The sequence below is a fragment of the Salvelinus fontinalis genome, chromosome 7 (genome assembly GCF_029448725.1).
Source record: "Salvelinus fontinalis isolate EN_2023a chromosome 7, ASM2944872v1, whole genome shotgun sequence".
NCBI classification, from domain to species: domain Eukaryota; kingdom Metazoa; phylum Chordata; class Actinopteri; order Salmoniformes; family Salmonidae; genus Salvelinus; species Salvelinus fontinalis.
In genome coordinates this window covers 60,891,452-60,918,031 of record NC_074671.1, presented here as the reverse complement: position 1 = coordinate 60,918,031, position 26,580 = coordinate 60,891,452, and the positions used below count along the sequence as shown (strand labels likewise).

Below are 26,580 nucleotides of genomic sequence, written 5' to 3'. Positions count from 1 at the left end.
TATCTTATCTTCTGGGGATGAGTAGCTGGTAGTTGAATTTGGGTATTCTTTTCATCCAAATGTGAAAATGCTGCCCCCTATCCTAGAGAAGTTTTAACAGTTATGCCTTGTTAGAAGTTAATTTGTGAAATGTATTTCAACTGAGCCAATCAGTTGTGCTGTGACAAGGTAGGGGGGCTATACAGAAGATAGCCCTATTTGGTAAAATACCAAGTCCATATTATGGCAAGAATAGCTCAAATGAGCAAAGAGAAACAACAGTCCATCATTACTTTTAGATATGAAGGTCAGTCAATCCTGAAAATGTCAAGAACTTTTAAAGTTTCTTCAAGTGCAGTCACAAAAACCATCAAGCGCTATGATGAAACTGGCTCTCATGATGACCGCCACAGGAAAGGAAGACCCAGAGTTACCTCTGCTGCAGAGGACAAGTTCATTAGAGTTAACTGCACCTCAGATTGCAGCCCAAATAAATGCTTCACAGAGTTCAAGTAACAGACACATCTCAACATCAACTGTTCAGAGGAGACTGTGTGAATCAGGCCTTCGTGGTTGAATTGCTGCAAAGAAACTCCTACTAACGGACACCAATAAGAAAAAGAGACTTGCTTAGGCCAAGAAACACGAGCAATGGACATTAGACCGGATGTTAATCTGTCCTTTGGTCTGATGAGTCCAAATTTTAGATTTTTGGTTCCAACCGCCGTGTGTTTGTAAGACGCAGAGTAGGTGAACGGATGATCTCTGCATGTGTGGTTCCCACCGTGAAGCATGGAGGTGTAGGTATGATGGTGTGGGGGTGCATTGCTGGTGACACTGTCTGTGATTTATTTAGAATTCAAGGCACACTTAACCAGCTTGGCTACCACAGCATTCTGCAGCGATACGCCATCCCATCTGGTTTGTGCTTAGTGGGACTATAATTTTTTTTTCAACAGGACAATGACCCAACACACCTCCAGGCTGTGTAAGGGTTATTTGACCAAGAAGGAGAGTGATGGAGTGCTGCATCAGATGACTTGGACTCCACAATCACCCGACTTCAACCCAATTGAGATGGTTTGGGATGAGTTGGACCGCAGAGTGAAGGAAAAGCAGCCACCAAGTAATCAGCATATGTGGGAACTCCTTCATGACTGTTGAAAAAGCGTTCACCATGAAACTGGTTGCGAGAAGTCCAAGAGTTTACAAAGCTGTCATCAAGGCAAAGAGTGGCTACTGGAAGAATCTTAAATATAACATATATTTTGATTGGTTTAACACTTTTTTGGTTACTACATGATTCCATGTGTGTTATGTCATAGTTTTGATGTCTTCACTATTATTCTACAATGTAGAAAATAGTTAAAATAAAGAAAAACCTATTCATGCGTAGGTGTGTCCAAATTATTGACTGGTAGTATATATCATCCCCCTGAAGGCTGGAGCATAATGTTATCACATAACATGACACTGTGTCATTCTGTTCTGTTTCAAAGCAACATGTTGTGTACAGAGTGTATTTGCGATGGTTGTTGTCGTAAGTTTCGTAACACCTTTAGTGTCTCTGTTGACTCCCACTCCTCCTGACATGGAGTCTTTTGTTTTTCATCTTTTCATTTTCATTTCGCCCACGGTGCCAGTAAATGTTTCTGGACCACGAAGCCTCCCGCCACGGGGAGATACAGCTCATCAACACAGTGCTGATATGGAGACTGATTCGTTGGCTGACGCAATTAACATCATAGATGGGCAGCCAGCTGCAGGTATCGCTCATGCTAACGCTAGCCCCCGTGTCATCTCAAAGTCATGTTGAATGCACTGGGGCCTCGACAACACGTTAGAAGTAATACAATCTCTTCTCTTGTATTGTTGCTACAGTGTAATATATTCTCTGTTTTGTTTCTGTGAGAAGATGTATCTGTGTGTCACCTTTGATATTCTAATCTGCATCATCTTGGATGATAATCACCATTTTAGGCTAAATCAAAGCACTTCCAACCTCTTTCTGAATCTCTTTAGAATGAGCGGCTCCAGATAGCTGACTGCCCCCATCATTATGTAGAACTTCCTTCATCTCTTTTCTGAGATAAAAGCCCCAGTGTGGGTTCAAACCTTCCAGTCCCCCATGTTGGAAGTGGGTTCCATTTGAAGTGAAACACCACACAGAGAGAGACACCAAAGATACAGTGCCTTTGGAAAGTATTCAGACCCCTTGACTTTATCTACATTCTGTTACCTTACTGCCTTTTTTCATTTTAATTTTATTTATTTCACCTTTATTTAACCAGGTCGGCCAGTTGAGAACTAGTTCTCATTTACAACGGTGACCTGGCCAAGATAAAGCAAAGCAGTGCGACAAAAACAACAACACAGAGTCACACATGGGATAAACAAACGTACAGTCAATAACACAACAGAAAATCGATGTACAGTATGTGGAAATGTAGTAAGATTAGGGAGATAAAGCAATAAATGGGCCATAGAGGCGAAATAATAAAAATTTAGCATTAACACTGGAGTGATAGATGTGCAGATGATGATGTGCAAATAGAGATACTGGGGTGCAAACATTTTTAAATAACAATATGGGGATGAGGGTGTGCTATTTACAGATAGGCTGTGTACAGGTACAGTGATCGGTAAGCTGCTCTGACAGCTGATGCTTAAAGTTAGAGAGAGAGATTTAAGTCTCCAGCTTCAGTGGTTTTTGCAGTTCGCTCCAGTCATTGGTAGCAGAGAACTGGAAGAAAAGGTGGCCAAAGGGGGTGTTGGATTTGGGGGTGACCAGTGATATATACCTGCTGGAGCGCGTGCTACAGGTGGGTGTTGCTATGGTGAACAGTGAGCTGAGATAAGGCGGGACTTTACCTAGCAGAGACTTGTAGATGACTTGAAGCCAGTGGGTTTGGCGACGAATATGTAGCGAAGGCCAGCCAACGAGAGCATGCAGGTCGCAGTGGTGGGTAGTGTATGGGGCTTTGGTGACAAAAGGGATGGCACTGTGATAGACTGCATCCAGTTTGCTGAGTAGAGTGTTGGAGGCTATTTTATAAAGGACATCGCTGAAGTCAAGGATCGGTAGCATGGTCAGTTTTACGAGGGTATGTGTTTGGCAGCATGAGTGAAGGAGGCTTTGTTGCGATATAGGAAGATTTCATTTTGGATTGGAGATGCTTAATGTGAGTCTGGAAGGAGAGTTTACAGTCTAGGTATTTGTAGTTGTCCACATATTCTGAGTCAGAACCATTCAGAGTAGTGATGCTAGTCAGGCGGGCGGGTGCGGGCAACAATCGGTTGAAGAGCATGCATTTAGTTTAATAGCATTTAAAAGGAGTTGGAGGCCAGTGTTGTATGGCATTGAAGCTTGTCTGGAGGTTTATTTACACAGTGTCCAAAGAAGGGCCAGATGTATACAGAATGGTGCCGTCTGCGTAGAAGTGGATCAGAGACTCACCAGCAGCAAGAGCGACATTATTGAAATATACAGAGAAAAGAGTCGGCCCGAGAATTAAACCCCCCCCCATAAAGACTGCCAGAGGTCCGAATCACAGGCCCTCCGATTTGACACACTGAACTCTATCTGAGTTCTATTTGAGAAACCAAGGCTATTGAGTTATTCTTAAATGGATTAAATATATTTTCTTTCTCAGCAATCTAAACACAATACCCCATAATGAGAATGTGAAAACAGGCTTTTAGACATTTTTGCAAATGAATAAAAAATGAAAAACAGAAATACTTTATTTACGCAAGAATTCAGACCCTTTGCTATGAGACTCGAAATTGAGCTCAGGTGCATCCTGTTTCCATTGATCATCATTGAGATGTTTTTACAACTTGATTGGTGTCCACGTGTGGTCAATTCTATTGATTGGACATGATTTAGAAAGGCACGCACCTGTCTATATAAGGTCCCACAGTTGACATGGCATGTCAGAGCAAAAACCAAGCCATGAGGTCGACGCAATTGTCCGTGGTGCGCCGAGACAGGATTATGTCTAGGCACAGATCTGGGGAAGGGTAGAAAAAAAACATTCTGCAGAATTGAAGGTCCCCAAGAACACAGTGGCCTCCATCATTCTTAAATGGACGAAGTTTGGAGCAACCAAGTACTCAGTAAAAGATCTGAATACTTGTGTAAATGTGATATTTCAGTTTATAATTTTTTATTGAATCAATTTTAGAATAAGGCTGTAACGTAACTAAATGTGGAAAAAGTCAAGGGGTCTGAATACTCTCCGAATGCACTGTGCAGATATAAGAGAGAGAGAGAGAGAGAGATGCCATGAGTTGACCATAGAAAAGAGTCCCCTCAGCCAGCTGGTTCTGAGGCTCAGTTCACTAACCCAAACCAACACAGCAAAGCCTGATGACAGCACTCAGAACAATCTGGCTGACGAAGCAAAAAAAAAAATATATCACCTATTGGAAAGACACCAAAAACTATCTAAGTAAACTTCAATGCTATTTGGCTCTAAACAGACAGTACATGGTGGCAGACTATCTGACCACCGGAACTGATAGAAAACTGAGACAAACACTGACTATGTACAGACTCAGTGAGCATAGCCTGGCCGTAAAAAACGTCCATCACAGACAAATCTGGCTACCCAGAGAGAACAGGTTGTGCTCACTCTGCCCTCAGAGAGGTCCAAACAGAGCTGCATTTTCCTCTGCCAGAACTATACAGACTTATGGGCAATTTTCTTTCCCAAAATTTAAACAAATACAGAAATGTTGAAACCAAAATAAAAAAGGAGAAAATCCAATGTCTATTGGGAGAAAACCCTTTTTGTGCCATATTAGCTGCAAAATATGTAGCTTCTTGTCTCACCCGTAGGGACAGCCAGTGGAACGACCAATCAGAGCAGTAACATTGCTACTGGTGTCCATCTCCCTATTTAACTAATATCCTCATTAATTTCTTACTGTAGTTTCCTGGTAGTTAATACTCATTGAGTATTGTTATTAAGGCTTCTGTAGCTTTCATCTAGGAACATCTCTATAGGCCTTATGAAGGAGTTTCCTCACACCTTAAAAGTCATGTTTCACTTTAACAAAGTAAGACCATGTTCTGTATATTACCTTAAAGTCCTCCTGACATTGTAGCATAGCATAACATTCCCCCACTGCTGTGTGCTAGTGATGGAGTACACAGCACAGCACTCATGGTGCCCATTGACTGTGCTATGCAGTAGAAGTATGATTGTGCCAGCAGCGCTCTCGCTACCCCAGCCAGCTGCGTCTGCCGGGCTGTGAGCCTGAGTCCACAGCTGACATGCACCGCTGCTTCTCTCCTTGACTCTCACCGACTGACTCCATCTGTATGGAGATGGGTGGTAATCACCATAATGTGAGTTCCATCTCTTGTATTTGATAATAGTGTCATTACTTTTTCTCCCGGTTTTTCTCTCGCTCATTCAGACAACGGGAACAGGTGGACTATTAATTATGCGCTGAAATATGGATCCCTCCGCGCTCCACTTCCGTTCCCCCTCCCTTCACGGCACATTCCAACTCGGTCACTACACTCTCCTCTATTCCCACTCCTCTCATTTTCATCTCAGCTCTTCTTCCGCCTTCCCATTCCCTTCTTCCTCTCATTTAACCTTCTCTTTTCACTCTCCCTCTTCCCCATTCCTTCTCTTTTTCCCTCATCCTGTCCCCTTCACCCCTTCACCCTCTCATCATCTCTCTCTCCTCTCCCTCCCCTTATTCCCTCATCCTGCCCCTCTCCCCTCCCTCATCTATCTCTCATCTACCTCCCCATATTCTCTCTCACTTTCACACATTTGTATCTCCCCTCTATCTTTTCTTCCCTATTCCTTTTCACCTTATTTCCCCATCTCTCCATCTCCCCATCTCTCCCTGTCTCCCCATCTCTCCCTGTCTCCCCATCTCCCCATCTCTCCCTCTCCCCATCTCTCCCTCTCCCCATCTCCCCATCTCCCCATCTCTCCCTCTCCCCATCTCTCCCTGTCTCCCCATCTCCCCATCTCTCCCTCTCCCCATCTCTCCCTCTCCCCATCTCTCCCTGTCTCCCCATCTCCCCATCTCTCCCTCTCCCTCTCCCCATCTCTCCCTCTCCCCATCTCCCCATCTCCCCATCTCTCCCTGTCTCCCCATCTCCCCATCTCTCCCTCTCCCCATCTCTCCCTGTCTCCCCATCTCCCCATCTCTCCATCTCCCCATCTCTCCATCTCCCCATCTCTCCATCTCTCCCTCTCCCCATCTCTCCATCTCCCCATCTCTCCATCTCTCCCCATCTCTCCCTCTCCCCATCTCTCCATCTCCCCATCTCTCCATCTCTCCACCTCTCCCCATCTCTCCCTCTCCCCATCTCTCCATCTCCCCATCTCCCCATCTCTCCCCATCTCTCCCTCTCCCCATCTCTCCATCTCCCCATCTCTCCCTGTCTCCCCATCTCCCCATCTCTCCATCTCTCCACCTCTCCCCATCTCTCCATTTCTCTCCATTTCTCTCCATATCTCCATGTCTCCCCATCTCCCCATCTCTCCATCTCTCCCCATCTCCTCATCTCCCCATCTCATCTCCCCATCTCTCCATCTCTCTCCATCTCTCCTCATCTCTCCATCTCCTCTTCTCTCCACCTCTCCATCTCTCTCCATCTCCCCACCTCTCCCCATCTCTCCACCTCTCCATCTCTCCACCTCTCCATCTCTCCACCTCTCCATCTCTCCACCTCTCCATCACCTCAACTCCCCATCTCTCCATCTCCCCTCCCTTCTTCTCTTATTTCTTCTCTCTCTCAGCCATTACCCATCTCTAACCTCTTGTCCTCACCAGCCTCCTCTCCCCTCTCCCCTCCTCACGTGTTACATATCTCCTACAGTATGTATCTTCCCTCCACTTGTTCCATGTCCCCTATGTCTCTTCTCTCCACTTGTTCCATATCCCCTACAGTATGTCTCTTCTCTCCACTTGTTCCATGTCCCCTATGTCTCTTCTCTCCACTTGTTCCATGTCCCCTATGTCTCTTCTCTCCACTTGTTCCATGTCCCCTATGTCTCTTCTCTCCACTTGTTCCATGTTCCCTATGTCTCTTCTCTCCACTTGTTCCATGTCCCCTATGTCTCTTCTCTCCACTTGTTCCATATCCCCTATGTCTCTTATCTCCACTTGTTCCATGTCCCCTATGTCTCTTCTCTCCACTTGTTCCATATCCCCTACAATATGTCTCTTCTCTCCACTTGTTCCATGTTCCCTATGTCTCTTCTCTCCACTTGTTCCATGTCCCCTATTTCTCTTCTCTCCACTTGTTCCATGTCCCCTATGTCTCTTCTCTCCACTTGTTCCATGTCCCCTATGTCTCTTCTCTCCACTTGTTCCATATCCCCTACAATATGTATCTTCTCTCCACTTGTTCCATGTCCCCTATGTCTCTTCTCTCCACTTGTTCCATGTCCCCTATGTCTCTTCTCTCCACTTGTTCCACGTTCCCTATGTCTCTTCTCTCCCCTTGTTCCATATCCCCTACAGTATGTATCTTCCCTCCACTTGTTCCATGTCCCCTATGTCTCTTCTCTCCACTTGTTCCATATCCCCTACAGTATGTCTCTTCTCTCCACTTGTTCCATATCCCCTATATCTCTTTACTCCACTTGTTCCATGTCCCCTATATCTCTTCTCTCCACTTGTTCCATATCCCCTATATCTCTTCCCTCCACTTGTTCCATGTCCCCTATTCTCTTCTCTCCACTTGTTCCATATCCCCTACAGTATGTATCTTCTCTCCACTTGTTTCATTTTCCCTATATCTCTTCCCTCCACTTGTTCCATGTCCCCTATTCTCTTCTCTCCACTTGTTCCATATCCCCTACAGTATGTCTCTTCTCTCCACTTGTTTCATTTCCCCTATATCTCTTCTCTCCACTTGTTCCATATCTCCCCGATCTCTTCTCTCCACTTGTTCCATATCCCCTACAGTATGTATCTTCTCTCCACTTGTTTCATTTCCCCTATATCTCTTCTCTCCACTTGTTCCATTTCCCCTATATCTCTTCTCTCCACTTGTTCCATATCTCCTTGATCTCTTCTCTCCATTATTTCTGCTCTCTATGTACCAATCATACACTCTTTTTCTTCTCTTCACTTCCTGGTCTCATCCCCCTCTCTGGTCTCTATACTGACCTGTCTGCACTGTATATGAGGAATACTCTTAGAGCAGAATTCAACGTCATGTTTGTGGGGTAAGCAGAATCCAACATGCAAGCCTCCAACCATTACCTCATATATATATGTGTGTGTGTTGCACCAAACACAAATTAATTGAAATGCTGATTCAAATATGTTTTATGTTGATTGGTCACATGCTGGTAACTACTTTAATTATGTCTGGATAAGTATTCATTCCCCCAGTGCGAGCTAACACACACACACACACACACACACACACACACACACACACACACACACACACACACACACACACACACACACACACACACACACACACACACACACACACACACACACACACACACACACACACACACACACACACACAGAAAAAAACACACACAAACACACACAGCAAACACACACAGCAAACACACACACAGCAAACACACACACATGCACATACAGCAAACACACACACACACACATAGAGCACTCACAAGCACACACTAACATGTCCCGGAGGACTGGTACTGGAGCGATGAAGTCTGAGTCACATACAGTGCAGACAAACACAGAGACGTCAGCTAGATGAAGCTGTAGAATAAATTAATCAAGCCTGGCTGTTGTTTCCCTCTCAACGCTGACTATCCCTGAAGTTGCCAAGCACAATTTACAAACAAATGTAAAATTCACAAATGGCCTGGAGGAGAAACAGAGATCTAGTGAGGGAAGAGGAGGCCGGTGAGGATAGGGAAGAGGAGGCAGGTGGGAAGAGGGAAGGGGAGGCAGGTGGGGAGAGGGAAGAGGAGGCAGGTGGGGAGAGGGAAAGGGAGGCTGGTGGGAAGAGGGAAGAGGAGGCAGGTGGGGAGAGGGAAGAGGACGTTGGTGGGGAGAGTGAAAGGGAGGCTGGTGGGAAGAGGGAAGGGGAGGCAGGTGGGGAGAGGGAAGAGGAGGCAGGTGGGAAGAGGGAAAGGGAGGCTGGTGGGGAGATGGAAGAGGAGGCAGGTGGGGGGAGGGAAAGGGAGGCTGGTGGGGAGAGGGAAAGGGAGGCTGGTGGGGAGAGGGAAGAGGAGGCAGGTGGGAAGAGGGAAGAGGAGGCAGGTGGGGAGAGGGAAAGGGAGGCTGGTGGGGAGATGGAAGAGGAGGCAGGTGGGGGGAGGGAAAGGGAGGCTGGTGGGGAGAGGGAAAGGGAGGCTGGTGGGGAGATGGAAGAGGAGGCAGGTGGGGGGAGGGAAAGGGAGGCTGGTGGGGAGATGGAAGAGGAGGCAGGTGGGGGGAGGGAAGAGGAGGCAGGTGGGGAGAGGGAAAGGGAGGCTGGTGGGAAGATGGAAGAGGAGGCAGGTGGGGGGAGGGAAAGGGAGGCTGGTGGGGAGATGGAAGAGGAGGCAGGTGGGGGGAGGGAAAGGGAGGCTGGTGGGGAGATGGAAGAGGAGGCAGGTGGGGAGAGGGAAAGGGAGGCTGGTGGGGAGATGGAAGAGGAGGCAGGTGGGGGGAGGGAAAGGGAGGCTGGTGGGGAGATGGAAGAGGAGGCAGGTGGGGGGAGGGAAGAGGAGGCAGGTGGGGAGAGGGAAAGGGAGGCTGGTGGGAAGAGGGAAGAGGAGGCAGGTGGGGAGAGGGAAGAGGACGCTGGTAGGGAGAGTGAAAGGGAGGCTGGTGGGAAGAGGAGGCAGGTGGGGAGAGGGAAGAGGAGGCAGGTGGGGAGGGGGAAGAGGAGGCTGGTGGGTAGAGGGAAGAGGAGGCTGGTGGGAAGAGGGAAGGGGAGGCTGGTGGGAAGAGGGAAGAGGAGGCTGGTGGGAAGAGGGAAGGGGAGGCAGGTGGGGAGAGGGAAGAGGAGGCAGGTGGGGAGAGGGAAAGGGAGGCTGGTGGGAAGAGGGAAGAGGAGGCAGGTGGGGAGAGGGAAGAGGACGTTGGTGGGGAGAGTGAAAGGGAGGCTGGTGGGAAGAGGGAAGGGGAGGCAGGTGGGGAGAGGGAAGAGGAGGCAGGTGGGAAGAGGGAAAGGGAGGCTGGTGGGGAGATGGAAGAGGAGGCAGGTGGGGGGAGGGAAAGGGAGGCTGGTGGGGAGAGGGAAAGGGAGGCTGGTGGGGAGAGGGAAGAGGAGGCAGGTGGGAAGAGGGAAGAGGAGGCAGGTGGGGAGAGGGAAAGGGAGGCTGGTGGGGAGAGGGAAAGGGAGGCTGGTGGGGAGATGGAAGAGGAGGCAGGTGGGGGGAGGGAAAGGGAGGCTGGTGGGGAGATGGAAGAGGAGGCAGGTGGGGGGAGGGAAGAGGAGGCAGGTGGGGAGAGGGAAAGGGAGGCTGGTGGGAAGATGGAAGAGGAGGCAGGTGGGGGGAGGGAAAGGGAGGCTGGTGGGGAGATGGAAGAGGAGGCAGGTGGGGGGAGGGAAGAGGAGGCAGGTGGGGAGAGGGAAAGGGAGGCTGGTGGGAAGAGGGAAGAGGAGGCAGGTGGGGAGAGGGAAGAGGACGCTGGTAGGGAGAGTGAAAGGGAGGCTGGTGGGAAGAGGAGGCAGGTGGGGAGAGGGAAGAGGAGGCAGGTGGGGAGGGGGAAGAGGAGGCTGGTGGGTAGAGGGAAGAGGAGGCTGGTGGGAAGAGGGAAGGGGAGGCTGGTGGGAAGAGGGAAGAGGAGGCTGGTGGGAAGAGGGAAGGGGAGGCTGGTGGAAAGAGGGAAGGGGAGGCTGGTGGGTAAAGGGAAGAGGAGGCTGGTGGGACTGCACTGGTCTTTGTTTGACTGACTGTACAACAGTGTTTTTGCTAATTGCTCGCCATTGTTACGAGAACGGACGCTGCCGAGTCATCTCAATGCATGATGGGAGGGTGACCGCTGTGCCTCTGCCTGCGCCTCGGAGCTTTGAGCATGGTTGTCACGACAGCAGAGGCAGATGCGTGTTGATGAGTGTGTGTGAGTGTCTGTGTTGGAGATGGAGAATGTAATTTTGCATAGTAGTGTGTCTTCCATTGTAGTCTAACAATGTTCTATTCTTATCCTATTCTACTCTAAAACATACAGCGTTATTAGAATTCCAGGATTCTAACCACATCTGTGAGAGGAACAAACAGGTCATCGTTTGGGGGTTTCCCCTCTATGAATCAATCACGATTTATTTGTTCAGGGTTTATCTTCTTAGAGCCTGAGAGAACTCTCATCACATTTAAGGTTATTGGCATGAAGGAAAGTACTTTTCTTTAAGCTGCATCTCTCCAGCTGTGTTTTGATAAAAGTCAAGGTGCAGAGAGAGAGAGAGGGAGAGAGGGAGGGAGACGAAATGCAGGTGCTTCTGTTTATCTTCCCTCGGGTCTTTCACATTTCTCTTCTACTCATCTTCTCTTCATCCTCTCCTCCTGCTACCTTCTTCTCCCTTCATCCTCTCCTCCTGCTACCTTCTTCTCTCTTCATCCTCTCCTCCTGCTACCTTCTTCTCTCTTCATCTTCTCCTCCTGCTACCTTCTTCTCTCTTCATCCTCTCCTCCTGCTACCTTCTTCTCCCTTCATCCTCTCCTCCTGCTACCTTCTTCTCTCTTCATCTCTCCTCCTGCTACCTTCTTCTCTCTTCATCCTCTCCTCATGCTACCTTCTTCTCTCTTCATCCTCTCCTCCTGCTACCTTCTTCTCCCTTCATCCTCTCCTCCTGCTACCTTCTTCTCCCTTCATCCTCTCCTCCTGCTACCTTCTTCTCTCTTCATCTTCTCCTCCTGCTACCTTCTTCTCTCTTCATCCTCTCCTCCTGCTACCTTCTTCTCTCTTCATCCTCTCCTCCTGCTACCTTCTTCTCCCTTCATCCTCTCCTCCTGCTACCTTCTTCTCTCTTCATCCTCTCCTCCTGCTACCTTCTTCTCCCTTCATCCTCTCCTCCTGCTACCTTCTTCTCTCTTCATCTTCTCCTCCTGCTACCTTGTTCTCTCTTCATCCTCTCCTCCTGCTACCTTCTTCTCTCTTCATCTTCTCCTCCTGCTACCTTCTCTCTTCATCCTCTCCTCCTGCTACCTTCTTCTCTCTTCATCCTCTCCTCCTGCTACCTTCTTCTCTCTTCATCTTCTACTCTTGCTACCTTCTTCTCTCCATCCTCTCCTCCTGCTACCTTCTTCTCCCTTCATCCTCTCCTCCTGCTACCTTCTTCTCCCTTCATCTTCTCCTCCTGCTACCTTCTTCTCTCTTTATCCTCTCCTCCTGCTATCTTCTTCTCTCTTCATCCTCTCCTCCTGCTACCTTCTTCTCTCTTCATCCTCTCCTCCTGCTACCTTCTTCTCCCTTCATCCTCTCCTCCTGCTACCTTCTTCTCCCTTCATCCTCTCCTCCTGCTACCTTCTTCTGTCTTCATATTCTCCTCCTGCTACCTTCTTCTCTCTTCATCCTCTCCTCCTGCTACCTTCTTCTCTCTTCATCTTCTCCTCCTGCTACCTTCTTCCCCCTTCATCCTCTCCTCCTGCTACCTTCTTCTCTCTTCATCCTCTCCTCCTGCTACCTTCTTCTCTCTTCATCTTCTCCTCCTGCTACCTTCTTCTCTCTTCATCCTCTCCTCCTGCTACCTTCTTCTCCCTTCATCCTCTCCTCCTGCTACCTTCTTCTCCCTTCATCTTCTCCTCCTGCTACCTTCTTCTCTCTTCATCTTCTCCTCCTGCTACCTTCTTCTCTCTTCATCCTCTCCTCCTGCTACCTTCTTCTCTCTTCATCCTCTCGTCCTGCTACCTTCTTCTCCCTTCATCCTCTCCTCCTGCTACCTTCTTCTCTCTTCATCCTCTCCTCCTGCTACCTTCTTCTCCCTTCATCCTCTCCTCCTGCTACCTTCTTCTCTCTTCATCTCTCCTCCTGCTACCTTCTTCTCTCTTCATCCTCTCCTCCTGCTACCTTCTTCCCCCTTCATCATCTCCTCCTGCTACCTTCTTCTCTCTTCATCTTCTCCTCCTGCTACCTTCTTCTCCCTTCATCCCTCCTCCTGCTACCTTCTTCTCTCTTCATCTTCTCCACCTGCTACCTTCTTCTCTCTTCATCTTCTCCTCCTGCTACCTTCTTCTCTCTTCATCCTCTCCTCCTGCTACCTTCTTCTCTCTTCATCTTCTCCTCCTGCTACCTTCTTCTCTCTTCATGCTCTCCTCCTGCTACCTTCTTCTCTCTTCATCCTCTCCTCCTGCTACCTTCTTCTCTCTTCATCTTTTCCTCCTGCTACCTTCTTCTCTCTTCATCCTCTCCTCCTGCTACCTTCTTCTCCCTTCATCTTCTCCTCCTGCTACCTTCTTCTCCTCCTGCTACCTTCTTCTCCCTTCATCCTCTCCTCCTGCTACCTTCTTCTCTCTTCATCCTCTCCTCCTGCTACCTTCTTCTCCCTTCATTCTCTCCTCCTGCTACCTTCTTCTCTCTTCATCTTCTCCTCCTGCTACCTTCTTCTCTCTTAATCCTCTCCTCCTGCTACCTTCTTCTCTCTTCATCTTCTCCTCCTGCTACCTTCTTCTCTCTTCATCCTCTCCTCCTGCTACTTTCTTCTCTCTTCATCTTCTCCTCCTGCTACCTTCTTCTCTCTTCATCCTCTCCTCCTGCTACCTTCTTCTCCCTTCATCTTCTCCTCCTGCTACCTTTTTCTCCCTTCATCTTCTCCTTCTGCTACCTTCTTCTCTCTTCATCTTCTTCTCCTGCTACCTTCTTCTCTCTTCATCTTCTCCTCCTGCTACCTTCTTCTCTCTTCATCCTCTCATCCTGCTACCTTCTTCTCCCTTCATCTTCTCCTCCTGCTACCTTCTTCTCCCTTCATCTTCTCCTCCTGCTACCTTCTTCTCTCTTCATCCTCTCCTCCTGCTACCTCCTTCTCCCTTCAGTCTCTCCTCCTGCTACCTTCTTCTCCTCCTGCTACCTTCTTCTCCCTTCATCCTCTCCTCCTGCTACCTTCTTCTCTCTTCATCTTCTCCTTCTGCTACCTTCTTCTCTTCTCATCCTCTGCTCCTGCTACCTTCTTCTCTTCTCATCCTCTCCTCCTGCTACCTTCTTCTCTCTTCATCCTCTCCTCCTGCTACCTTCTTCTCCCTTCATCTTCTCCTCATGCCACCTTCTTCTCTCTTCATCCTCTCCTCCTGCTACCTTCTTCTCTCTTCATCTTCTCCTCCTGCTACCTTCTTCTCCCTTCAGCCTCTCCTCCTGATACCTTCTTCTCCCTTCATCCTCTCCTCCTGCTACCTTCTTCTCTCTTCATCCTCTCCTCCTGCTACCTTCTTCTCTCTTCATCCTCTCCTCCTGCTACCTTCTTCTCTTCTCATCCTCTCCTCCTGCTACCTTCTTCTCTCTTCATCCTCTCCTACTGCTACCTTCTTCTCTCTTCATTTTCTCCTCCTGCTACCTTCTTCTCCCTTCATCCTCACCTCCTGCTACCTTCTTCTCTCTTCATCTTCTCCTCCTGCTACCTTCTTCTCTCTTCATCTTCTCTTCCTGCTACCTTCTTCTCTCTTCATCTTCTCCTCCTGCTACCTTCTTCTCTCTTCAGTCTCTCCTCCTGCTACCTTCTTCTCCTCCTGCTACCTTCTTCTCTCTTCATCTCTCCTCCTGCTACCTTCTTCCCTCTTCAACTTCTCCTCCTGCTACCTTCTTCTCTCTTCAGTCTCTCCTCCTGCTACCTTCTTCTCCTCCTGCTACCTTCTTCTCTCTTCATCTCTCCTCCTGCTACCTTCTTCTCTCTTCATCTTCTCCTCCTGCTACCTTCTTCTCTCTTCATCTCTCCTCCTGCTACCTTCTTCTCTCCTCATCCTCTCCTCCTGCGACCTTCTTCTCCCTTCATCCTCTCCTCCTGCTACTTTCTTCTCTCCTCATCCTCTCCTCTTGCTACCTTTTTCTCTCCTCATCCTCTCCTCTTGCTACCTTCTCCTCTCTTCATCCTTTCCTCCTGCTACCTTCTTCTCTCTTCATCCTCTCCTCCTGCTAGCTACTATTCCACCAGCAGAAAATATTGATCCGGTGGCTCTCTAAATGATCCGGTGGCTCTCTAAATGCAATTTAAGAGCAGAAGGAAATTAAATAGTGTCAACGATTTAAAAAAATGTATCCAAAAGAGGGGGGTGAAAAACACAGCAAAGTATTAATCGTTTAATTGAATGACCTAAATTTCAAGCCAGAATCATCCCTCCATGTATTTCTTCTTTTCCCCGTCTCCCTCTCTTCTCTCCACTGGTGGCTGGCACTGAAAGGCTTTCCTGGTGTTGCTAGGCATTGCTAAGCAACAGTTTGAACCGATTCTCTGTCAGTTCTCCATGGTTTGCCGTCGGTGCCCGGAGGCTGGCACTGGGAACGGGGCACCACCGCAGCGGGGCTGGGGCCGTCCGCCAGCCTGAGGCTCCTGCAGATAGGTTTAGAGCAGAGCAACGTCCCTGTGGCCATGCGAAAGCGTCCTCGGCAGGCATAGAGATGTTACTGCCGAGCTAATGATGCCGGGGCCAACGATGGATCATATCCGGCCCGGGGCGCCAAACGCAAGGGTTAGCGTGGGGTCAACCTCGCTGAAAGAGAAACATCACGCCTCACCATTCTTGGGAACCACATCACGAAGCCCCCACAGTAACATCTAATGTTGGAATCATACTTCTTCTGTCGGAGAATGAAAGAGTCACAGATTTGTATTGAGTGTTGTTGAATAGTTGTTTGAGTTTGACGATAACCTATTGACAAAATGTTCAGGAGAAAACGTTGAAGTTTGAGCGTATTAAAGGGTTTTCTTACACTAATTCCTGGTAATATTAAATGTTATTGGAAAACATTCCAAAGGAAGTCTCTTATGAATAACGTGTCAATCAAAACAACATTGATACAGATTCTTTGTTGTGTTTCTGTTTTAATTCCCAGTGATTGACGCATTATAATCACACTAATAAAACACAGTGTTTTGTCTCCTCTTTCTTCTCCTCTGTCCATTGTATTTCAATAGAGGCCAAAGTGAGCAGTCCATGTATACTGACTAACTGACTAACTGACTAACTAACTGACTAAATGACTGAATGATTGACTGGCTGACTGCATGACTGAATGACTGACTGACTGAATGACTGACTGAATGACTGCATGAATGACTGACTGGCTAAGACTGACTGACTGCATGACTGCATGAATGCCTGAATGAATGAATGACAGACTGACTGACTGAATGACTGACTGACTGACTGACTGACTGACTGACTGACTGACTGAATGACTGACTGCATGACTGACTGAATGAGACTGACTGACTGACTGACTGACTGACTGACTGAATGAATGAAGCTACTCTGCTTGGCAACCTGGCTGTCATCAGGAAGGGAAAATACAGCCACATGTATGTGTCCAAAATGTCACCCAATTCCCTTAACAGTGCCCTACTTTGGCCATGGATCCATATAGGGCTCTGATCAAAGTAGTGCATTAGTGAGTAAGGTACCATTTCAGGCTTGTTTTTAGCTGTCACTCTCCCAAGTCTCCCCTAAGGTCAAGACAAATTCAAACCAGGGATCTTTTCCACCCCGCTCCTAACCAATCAGCAACATCATTACTGACCTGTCTCTACTCATTAAAACCACTCTTTATAATCATCCCATAGCCTCGGATCCCCCCCCCCCCCTAACTTATCATTTCAAACAACTTTTCATGTCCCCACGTTCCTATACGGACCCCATTAGGAATTCTTATATGAGTAATGTCATGTAACTCCTCCGTTATATCACTGAATATCAATTGTGCCGCGGTGCTGCGGGGCCACTGACAAAATACAAGTGCTTCAGTAAATTTAACGAGAGCCCAGAACCCCAGCCTCAACGTTGAATAATTCAGCCATCAAATGGTAAGAGCCTCTCTAGAGATACTTAGCAATTAAATGAGTCTATATTGTGCATTCACTGCCATCCATATGGATCCTATAAGAAATTGTTGGCTATTCGGGCTCCTATAATGTAGTGTTGTGATTGGAGCTGCCAGTGGTGGCTAGTGCAGTGCGCGACTGTGTGACCGTGTCTGGCGGGCGGATGATAGCAGTCAGTTGACGTGCTGTGTCAGCGCGTCAGATGTATTTTTAATGACCACAGAGACCCAGGGAGAGGTAGCTGGTGCATAGGGACTGATCTGGGACCAGTACAACCTGCCGCCTGATTTTTACACGGACACACACACACCTCCACAAAGTAAAGCCATCCCACTGACTGAGCGAAGCCCAGGTCCCGGTAATGATAGCATGTGTGAGCTTGCGATTGGCTGTCAGGATGATTGACGGCAGGGCTCCAGAGCTCATTATCTCGCCCAGTGTTATTACAGCTCTGTGATTGGACGTCCTTCTAGCCCCCAAGTGTACTGCCTGGCACAAGTAGACAAAGTTTTTTATTTTCAACTGGCTTCTCCAAGCAACAACCCTGAGCTGAGGACAAGCTGCTGTCTGAAGAAGGGCTCTAAAAAGCATCCTCCACCAACTTAATAACAATGAGCCATCATTCAAGATGCCTTTCCTAACTCAGTACACAATGCTGGCTTATACAAGCAAATACTGTTGAACAGTTCAACACAAACACATTTATGTGCAAGATAGATGAAGTAAACAAACAAAAATCGGGGGAACATATCAGGACTAGGTTGATCTACAGCAAGGTTGAGGGACATATCAGGACTAGGTTGATCTACAGGAAGGTTGAGGGACAGATTAGGACTAGGTTAATATACAACAAGGTTGAGGGACAGATCAGGACTAGGTTAATCTACAGCAAGGTTGAGGGACAAATCAGGACTAGGTTGATCTACAGCAAGGTTGAGGGACAAATCAGGACTAGGTTGATCTACAGGAAGGTTGAGGGACAGATCAGGACTAGGTTAATATACAGCAAGGTTGAGGGACAAATCAGGACTAGGTTGATCTACAGGAAGGTTGAGGGACAGATCAGGACTAGGTTAACCTGTTAGGCGGGCTCTCCCGACGTCGGTACAAATATGACAACATCCAGCTCATGTGCAGGGCGCGAAATTCAAAAGCTATTTTTTTTAAATATTTAACTTTCACACATTAACAAGTCCAATACAGCATTTGAAAGATAAACATCTTGTCAATCCAGCCAACATGTCCGATTTTTAAATGTTTTACAGAGAAAACACCACATATATTTATGTTAGCTCACCACCAAATACAAAAGTGGACAGACACGTATGATTATGATTATGATGTATGAATTATGATTCAAGTAGCATGCACAAGCCAACCTAAATAACCTAAAACCAACCTAAAGAACCTAGAAAAAACTACCTCAGATGACAGTCCTATAACATGTTACACAATAAATCTATGTTTTGTTCATTAAATGTGCATATTTTAGCTATAAATCAGTTTTACATTACTGCTCCCATCATTGCTACAGCATAGCTACAGTCTGAAATCAGACGGGAGTAGCCAGAGAAAATACAGACACCAACGTCAACTACTAATTACACCTCATAAAACATTTCAGAAAAACATATGGTGGATAGCTAATGAAAGACAGATATCGTGTGAATAGAGCCAATATTTCCAATTTTTGAAGTGTTTTACAGCGAAAACACAATATATCGTTATATTAGCTTACAACATTAGCTAGCATACGGCAGCATTGATTCTAGTCAAGCGCTAGCATAGCACAGTTCGACAGATATATGAAAAAGCATCCCAAATTGGGTCCTTATCTTTGTTGATCTTCCATCAGAATGTTGTAACGGGGTCCATTGTCCAGTAAAGTCTTTAGTTGGGTTCCAGAACGAAATATTTCCCTCTTTGGTTAGCAAGCACAACGGCCATGCGGCGCTAATCTGTCTTTCTTCAAAAAATTATTCCGTCGCATGACATCTAAAGTCCAGAATAAATTGCAATAATATAATTAAAGTATATTGAAAAAACATACTTTAGGATGATTTTGTGACATGTATCAAATAATATCGTAGGCAGAGGTCATATTCACCTTTAACGAGCGGATTCCAGGAGCCGAGTCCAGATTCTGCCTCGCGCCCGGAAAAAAAATTAAACTGCACAGGTCTCACAAGAAGATGCGGTATTCAGTCCATGGAAGAGATATTCGACTCCTTTCAACTCTCACTTCCGCATTACACCCAGATGAAGTCGTATGACGTGTTTCTACGGTCCTAAGTGTCATGACCTTGTATAGACAAGGTCTTAAAGAGACACATCGCATTTTGGAAATCTCAATTCGGCTGGGAAAATGGCTGTAAAAATAGTTCTGTTCCACTTAGAAAAATAATTCAAACGTTTTTAGAAACTATAGACTGTTATCTATCCAATAGTAGTAAATATATGCATATTGTAAAATCAAAAATTTCTTAAGAGGCCGTTTGAAAATGTGCACATATTTTCCAGTTTTTTCAATATTCACCCTGCAGCCTGAAGAAGTTAATCTACAGGAAGGTTGAGAGACAGATCAGGACTAGGTTAATCTACAGCAAGGTTGAGGGACAGATCAGGACTAGGTTAATCTACAGCAAGGTTGAGGGACAGATCAGGGCTAGGTTAATCTACAGGAAGGTTGAGGGACAGATCAGGACTAGGTTAATCTACAGGAAGGTTGAGAGACAGATCAGGACTAGGTTAATCTACAGGAAGGTTGAGAGACAGATCAGGACTAGGTTGATCTACAGGAAGGTTGAGGGACAGATCAGGACTAGGTTGATCTACAGGAAGGTTGAGAGACAGATCAGGACTAGGTTGATCTACAGCAAGGTTGAGAGACAGATCAGGACTAGGTTAATCTACAGGAAGGTTGAGAGACAGATCAGGACTAGGTTAATCTACAGGAAGGTTGAGGGACAGATCAGGACTAGGTTAATCTACAGGAAGGTTGAGAGACAGATCAGGACTAGGTTGATCTACAGCAAGGTTGAGAGACAGATCAGGACTAGGTTAATCTACAGGAAGGTTGAGAGACAGATCAGGACTAGGTTAATCTACAGGAAGGTTGAGGGACAGATCAGGACTAGGTTAATCTACAGCAAGGTTGAGAGACAGATCAGGACTAGGTTGATCTACAGCAAGGTTGAGGGACAGATCAGGACAAGGTTGATCTACAGGAAGGTTGAGGGACAGATTAGGACTAGGTTAATATACAGCAAGGTTGAGGGACAGATCAGGACTAGGTTAATCTACAGCAAGGTTGAGGGACAAATCAGGACTAGGTTGATCTACAGCAAGGTTGAGGGACAAATCAGGACTAGGTTGATCTACAGGAAGGTTGAGGGACAGATCAGGACTAGGTTAATCTACAGGAAGGTTGAGGGACAGATCAGGACTAGGTTAATCTACAGCAAGGTTGAGGGACAGATCAGGACTAGGTTAATCTACAGGAAGGTTGAGAGACAGATCAGGACTAGGTTAATCTACAGCAAGGTTGAGGGACAGATCAGGACTAGGTTAATCTACAGCAAGGTTGAGGGACAGATCAGGACTAGGTTAATCTACAGGAAGGTTGAGAGACAGATCAGGACTAGGTTGATCTACAGGAAGGTTGAGGGACAGATCAGGACTAGGGTGATCTGCAGGACGGTTGAGAGACAGATCAGGACTAGGTTGATCTACAGCAAGGTTGAGAGACAGATCAGGACTAGGTTAATCTACAGGAAGGTTGAGAGACAGATCAGGACTAGCTTAATCTACAGGAAGGTTGAGGGACAGATCAGGACTAGGTTAATCTACAGGAAGGTTGAGAGACAGATCAGGACTAGGTTAATCTACAGGAAGGTTGAGAGACAGATCAGGACTAGGTTGATCTAAAGGAAGGTTGAGGGACAGATCAGGACTAGGTTGATCTACAGGAAGGTTGAGAGACAGATCAGGACTAGGTTGATCAACAGCAAGGTTGAGAGACAGATCAGGACTAGGTTTATCTACAGGAAGGTTGAGGGACAAATCAGGACTAGGTTGATCTACAGGAAGGTTGAGGGACAGATCAGGACTAGGTTAATCTACAGGAAGGTTGAGAGACAGATCAGGACTAGGTTAATCTACAGCAAGGTTGAGGGACAGATCAGGACTAGGTTAATCTACAGCAAGGTTGAGGGACAGATCAGGACTAGGTTAATCTACAGCAAGGTTGAGGGACAGATCAGGACTAGGTTAATCTACAGGAAGGTTGAGAGACAGATCAGGACTAGGTTGATCAACAGCAAGGTTGAGAGACAGATCAGGACTAGGTTGATCTACAGGAAGGTTGAGGGACAAATCAGGACTAGGTTGATCTACAGGAAGGTTGAGGGACAGATCAGGACTAGGTTAATCTACAGGAAGGTTGAGAGACAGATCAGGACTAGGTTAATCTACAGCAAGGTTGAGGGACAGATCAGGACTAGGTTAATCTACAGCAAGGTTGAGGGACAGATCAGGACTAGGTTAATCTACAGGAAGGTTGAGAGACAGATCAGGACTAGGTTGATCTACAGGAAGGTTGAGGGACAGATCAGGACTAGGTTGATCTACAGGAAGGTTGAGGGACAGATCAGGACTAGGTTAATCTACAGGAAGGTTGAGAGACAGATCAGGACTAGGTTAATCTACAGCAAGGTTGAGGGACAGATCAGGACTAGGTTAATCTACAGCAAGGTTGAGGGACAGATCAGGACTAGGTTAATCTACAGGAAGGTTGAGAGACAGATCAGGACTAGGTTGATCTACAGGAAGGTTGAGGGACAGATCAGGACTAGGGTGATCTGCAGGACGGTTGAGAGACAGATCAGGACTAGGTTGATCTACAGCAAGGTTGAGAGACAGATCAGGACTAGGTTAATCTACAGGAAGGTTGAGAGACAGATCAGGACTAGCTTAATCTACAGGAAGGTTGAGGGACAGATCAGGACTAGGTTAATCTACAGGAAGGTTGAGAGACAGATCAGGACTAGGTTAATCTACAGGAAGGTTGAGAGACAGATCAGGACTAGGTTGATCTAAAGGAAGGTTGAGGGACAGATCAGGACTAGGTTGATCTACAGGAAGGTTGAGAGACAGATCAGGACTAGGTTGATCAACAGCAAGGTTGAGAGACAGATCAGGACTAGGTTGATCTACAGGAAGGTTGAGAGACAGATCAGGACTAGGTTGATCTACAGCAAGGTTGAGGGACAGATCAGGACTAGGTTGATCTACAGCAAGGTTGAGAGACAGATCAGGACTAGGTTAATCTACAGGAAGGTTGAGGGACAGATCAGGACTAGGTTAATCTACAGCAAGGTTGAGGGACAGATCAGGACTAGGTTAATCTACAGCAAGGTTGAGGGACAGATCAGGACTAGGTTAATCTACAGGAAGGTTGAGGGACAGATCAGGTAGTCTGTTCAAGTTGTCCTTCAATAAATAGTAGCCTGACTTTGTAAATTTCTCTAACTTTGCCACTCTCTCTCTCTCTCCCTCTTTCTCTCTTTCTGTTTATCTCTCTCTGTCTGCATCCCTCTCTTTCTCTCTCTATCTCTCGCTCTCTCTCTCTCTCTCTCTCTACCTTCTTCTCTCTTTCCCTGCTTCCTCTAGTCTATCCGAGAGGTGACAGGCTATGTGCTGGTAGCTCTGAACCAGTTTGACTACCTGCCCCTGGAGAACCTTCGCATCGTGCGGGGCACCAAGCTTTACGAGGGACGCTACGCCCTGGCCATCTTCCTCAACTACCGCCGCGACGGCTTCTACGGCCTCAGACAGCTGGGCCTTCGCAACCTCACAGGTCAGGGGCCCAGTGCAGACTACTCTAAACTCACCTGTGTGACTCAGTCACACCATCTTTCCATATCTCTCACTTCCTCCTTCTCGCTATCTCCCTAGCCTGCTTATTGTTCTGTCCTTCTCTCCATCTGTCCATTACTCTGTCTTTCTCCCCATCTGTCCATCACACTCTCCTTCTCTTGATCTCTTCAACAGTTTCTCCATGGTCTGATGGTCTATCTCAATCAAAACTGTGGCCTCCATGGTTTGCTGTGGGATGGGGCTGGGGGAATGATAACTGTGGCCTCTCCATGGTTTGCTGTGGGATGGGGCTGGGGGAATGATAACTGTGGCCTCCATGGTTTGCTGTGGGATGGGGCTGGGGGAATGATAACTGTGGCCTCTCCATGGTTTGCTGTGGGATGGGGCTGGGGAAATGATAACTGTGGCCTCTCTATGGTTTGCTGAGGTATGGGGCTGGGGGAATGATAACTGTGGCCTCCATGGATTGCTGAGGGATGGGACTGGGGGAATGATAACTCTGTTCTCCATGCTGTGCTGAGGTATGGGGCTGGGGGAATGATAACTCTGTTCTCCATGCTGTGCTGAGGTGTGGTGCTGGGGGAATGATAACTGTGGCCTCCATGGATTGCTGAGGTGTGGTGCTGGGGGAATGATAACTGTGGCCTCCATGGATTGCTGAGGTGTGGTGCTGGGGGAATGATAACTCTGGCCTCCATGCTGTGCTGAGGTATGGGACTGGGGGAATGATAACTCTGTTCTCCATGCTGTGCTGAGGTATGGGGCTGGGGGAATGATACCACTATCATATCCATTGACTGAGCTATGGATGCAAAGACTGTCAGTCCTAGATATTTTCATGAAAGGTGTACAATATATATTGTAAAGCATTAAAAGAGAGTTAAATATGAGGTTATTATAGCCTAAGGCAGCTTAGGCATGCCCATAAAGTGTTTATACTCTTCAAAACCAATGGCTGTACAAATTACCATTGAACAGCAGTGGGTCTCACGGATTGTGCTTTTACGAAACCAAGCAAATTGTAATAATGTAGAATCTTTAATTCTGCTAAGTGGCGGAATAGTTTCAGAATACACAGAAAATGTATTATAATGTCATGGAATAGAAGAATCCTCTGACATTTCTTTTAAAATAAATGGTTGTGTTCAACCTTCGCATCACACATTTTAAAATGTTTGTTGTTTAGCAGATGCTCTTATCCAGAGTGACTTATAGTTAGTGCATTCATCTTAAAGTAGCTAGGTGGGACACCACTTTTCTGATGGTAGCTATCAGAAACGTCAGCGCTAGTAGGCTATAGGTCAAGTGCGAGTGTTAGTTCACGAAAGGCAAGGGTGATATTTATTATATTTATTTTTGTTATGGGGGGTTAGTGGGATTAGTTAAGATACTCTTTGAAATTGTAGTTTTTTTCTTTGGATGGTGGGCAGGGACTCTGCTGTCCTAGCGTCAGGGGGAAGGGGGTTCCACCGTTGGGATGCCAGGACAGAGAACAGCATTGACTGGAGCGGGAGCTGACCTCCCGTCAGGATGGGAGGGTCAAGAGACCGGAGGTGGCAGGACAGAGAACAGTGTTGACTGGAGCGGGAGCTGACCTCCCGTCAGGATGGGAGGGTCAAGAGACCGGAGGTGGCAGGACAGAGAACAGCGTTGACTGGAGCGGGAGCTGACCTCCCGTCAGGATGGGAGGGTCAAGAGACCGGAGGTGGCAGGACAGAGAACAGCGTTGACTGGAGCGGGAGCTGACCTCCCGTCAGGATGGGAGGGTCAAGAGACCGGAGGTGGCAGGACAGAGAACAGCGTTGACTGGAGCGGGAGCTGACCTCCCGTCAGGATGGGAGGGTCAAGAGACCGGAGGTGGCAGGACAAAGTGCTCGGTTTGGGGTGTAGGGTTTAAGCCTAGCCTGAAAGTAGGGAGGGGCAGTTCCCCTGGCTGCTCCGTAGGCAAGCACCATGGTCTTGTAGTGGATGTGAACTTCGACTGGAAGCCCGTGTGCGGAAGAGGGGGGAGACATGGGAGAATTTGGAAATGTTGAACACCAGGTGGGTTGCGGCGTAAGTTGCAGGGGTTTGATGGCACAAGTGGGGAGCCCAGCCAACAGTGAGTTGCAGTAGTCCAGACAGGAGATGACAAGTACCTGGATTAGGACCTGCGCCGCTTCCTGTGTGAGGTAAGGTCATACTCTGCAGATATTGTAGAGCATGAATCTGCAGTCACTGCTTTGATGTTTGCAGAGAACAACAGGGTGTCCAGGGTCACGCCAAGGTTATTTGCACTCTGGGAGGGGGACACTGTTGAGTTGTCAACCGTGATGGAGAGGTCTTGGAGTGGGCAGGCCTTCCTCGGGAGGAAGAGCATCTCTGTCTTGTCAAGGTTGAGCTTGAGATGTTGGCCTGATGTGAGTCGCCACCTGGGTCTCAGAAGGGGGAAGGTAGTTGAGTGTCATACACATAACAATGATAGGAGAGACCATGTGAGGATATGACGGAGCCAAGTGAATAGAGACCAATTGAGAGGGCCTAGAACCAAGCCCTGGGAGACACCAGTAGCGAGACTATGTTGGGCAGACACAGATCCTCTCCACGTCACCTAGTAGGAGTGGCCCGCCATGAATGATGCAATCCAAGACTGTGCAGAGCCTGAGACACCCAGCCCTGAGAGGGTTGAGAGGAGGATCTGATGGTTCACGGTTGTCCAAGGCAGCAGATAGATCTAGGAAGATGAGAACAGAGAGAGAGAGTCAGCTTTGGCATTGCGGAGAACATTCGTGACACAGAGGAGAGCGGTCTCGGTTGAGTGACCAGTCTTGAAGCCTGACTGGTTAGGGTCAAGAAGATCATTCTGGGAGTGATAGCGAGAGAGTTGGTCAAAGTTTGGAAAGAAAAGAAAGAAGGAATACCGGTCCGTAGAGGGTTTGTATGTTGGTATCTTGAGGAGGGGAGGAGACGCAGCCAGTGGTCAGGGATGAGTTGATGAGGGAAGTGAGGAATGGGCAAAGATCTCCAGAGATAGTTTGAAGAAGGGAAGATTGAAAGGGGTTGAGTGGGCAGGTTGTCAGGGGGCCGGACATCACTAGTCACAGGATTTCATCTGGAGACAGAGGGGAGAAAGAGGTCAAGGCGTAGGGTAGTTCTGTGTGAGTGGGACCAGTCGACTCAATAGACAGAGTAAATGGAAAGCGGATGTTGTCGACCTTCTTTTCAAAGTGGTTGAAAAAGTGGTCCACAGAGCCTTAGGAGGGAGGGGGAGAAGGTGGAGGGTTAAGGAAGGGGGAGAATGTGGCAGAGAGTTTCCTACCGCTCCACCCACCCACAGCTGAAGCCAATTTAATACCCCGCTCTTTTAATATCATTTTTTGCACCCGAATTTCATATTTAGACAAATTAAGTCAGACGCTCTTTTGTGCAGGGAGATGAAATGGCTCGGGAAAAAGCCACGTGTTTCAGTTAATTAGCTTTTCTGTTTACAGAGTCGACGGCTCGGATACTAGGTTGTTTCATGGAGTAGTTTGAAGTCCTGTGAGTACTGTGAGTCACAATGAACGGCCCATGATGTGGCATGTTCTGTAGCCAAGATGAATTAAAGATAGTTGTAGAAACTGTGGCCTAGTAGTCACACATCTGGAGCTCTCGAATGTATCTCATCCCAGAGACCGGGGTTCAATCCCTGCGTCTGCCTCCTCATCTCTATCTGTATTCTCTCAATAAAGCAATGACAAAACATTTTAAAAATCAGAAATGATGGCTTTATTCTCAAGATGTGTATCTTTCATTTGGTGTCTTGGACT

The 26,580-nt window shown here is 47.4% G+C and overlaps 1 protein-coding gene across 2 annotated transcripts in view; it reads left to right on the top strand.

The window, feature by feature from the left end:
* The window catches only part of LOC129859945 (receptor tyrosine-protein kinase erbB-4-like), a 600,299-nt gene that overhangs the window by 390,678 nt on the left and 183,041 nt on the right, over nucleotides 1–26,580 (top strand). For both annotated transcript variants that reach the window (XM_055930221.1, XM_055930219.1), the window contains exon 3: nucleotides 22,586–22,772. In XM_055930221.1, coding sequence (XP_055786196.1) covers nucleotides 22,586–22,772 — 187 coding nt within the window. The remainder of the gene's footprint in view (nucleotides 1–22,585; nucleotides 22,773–26,580) is intronic.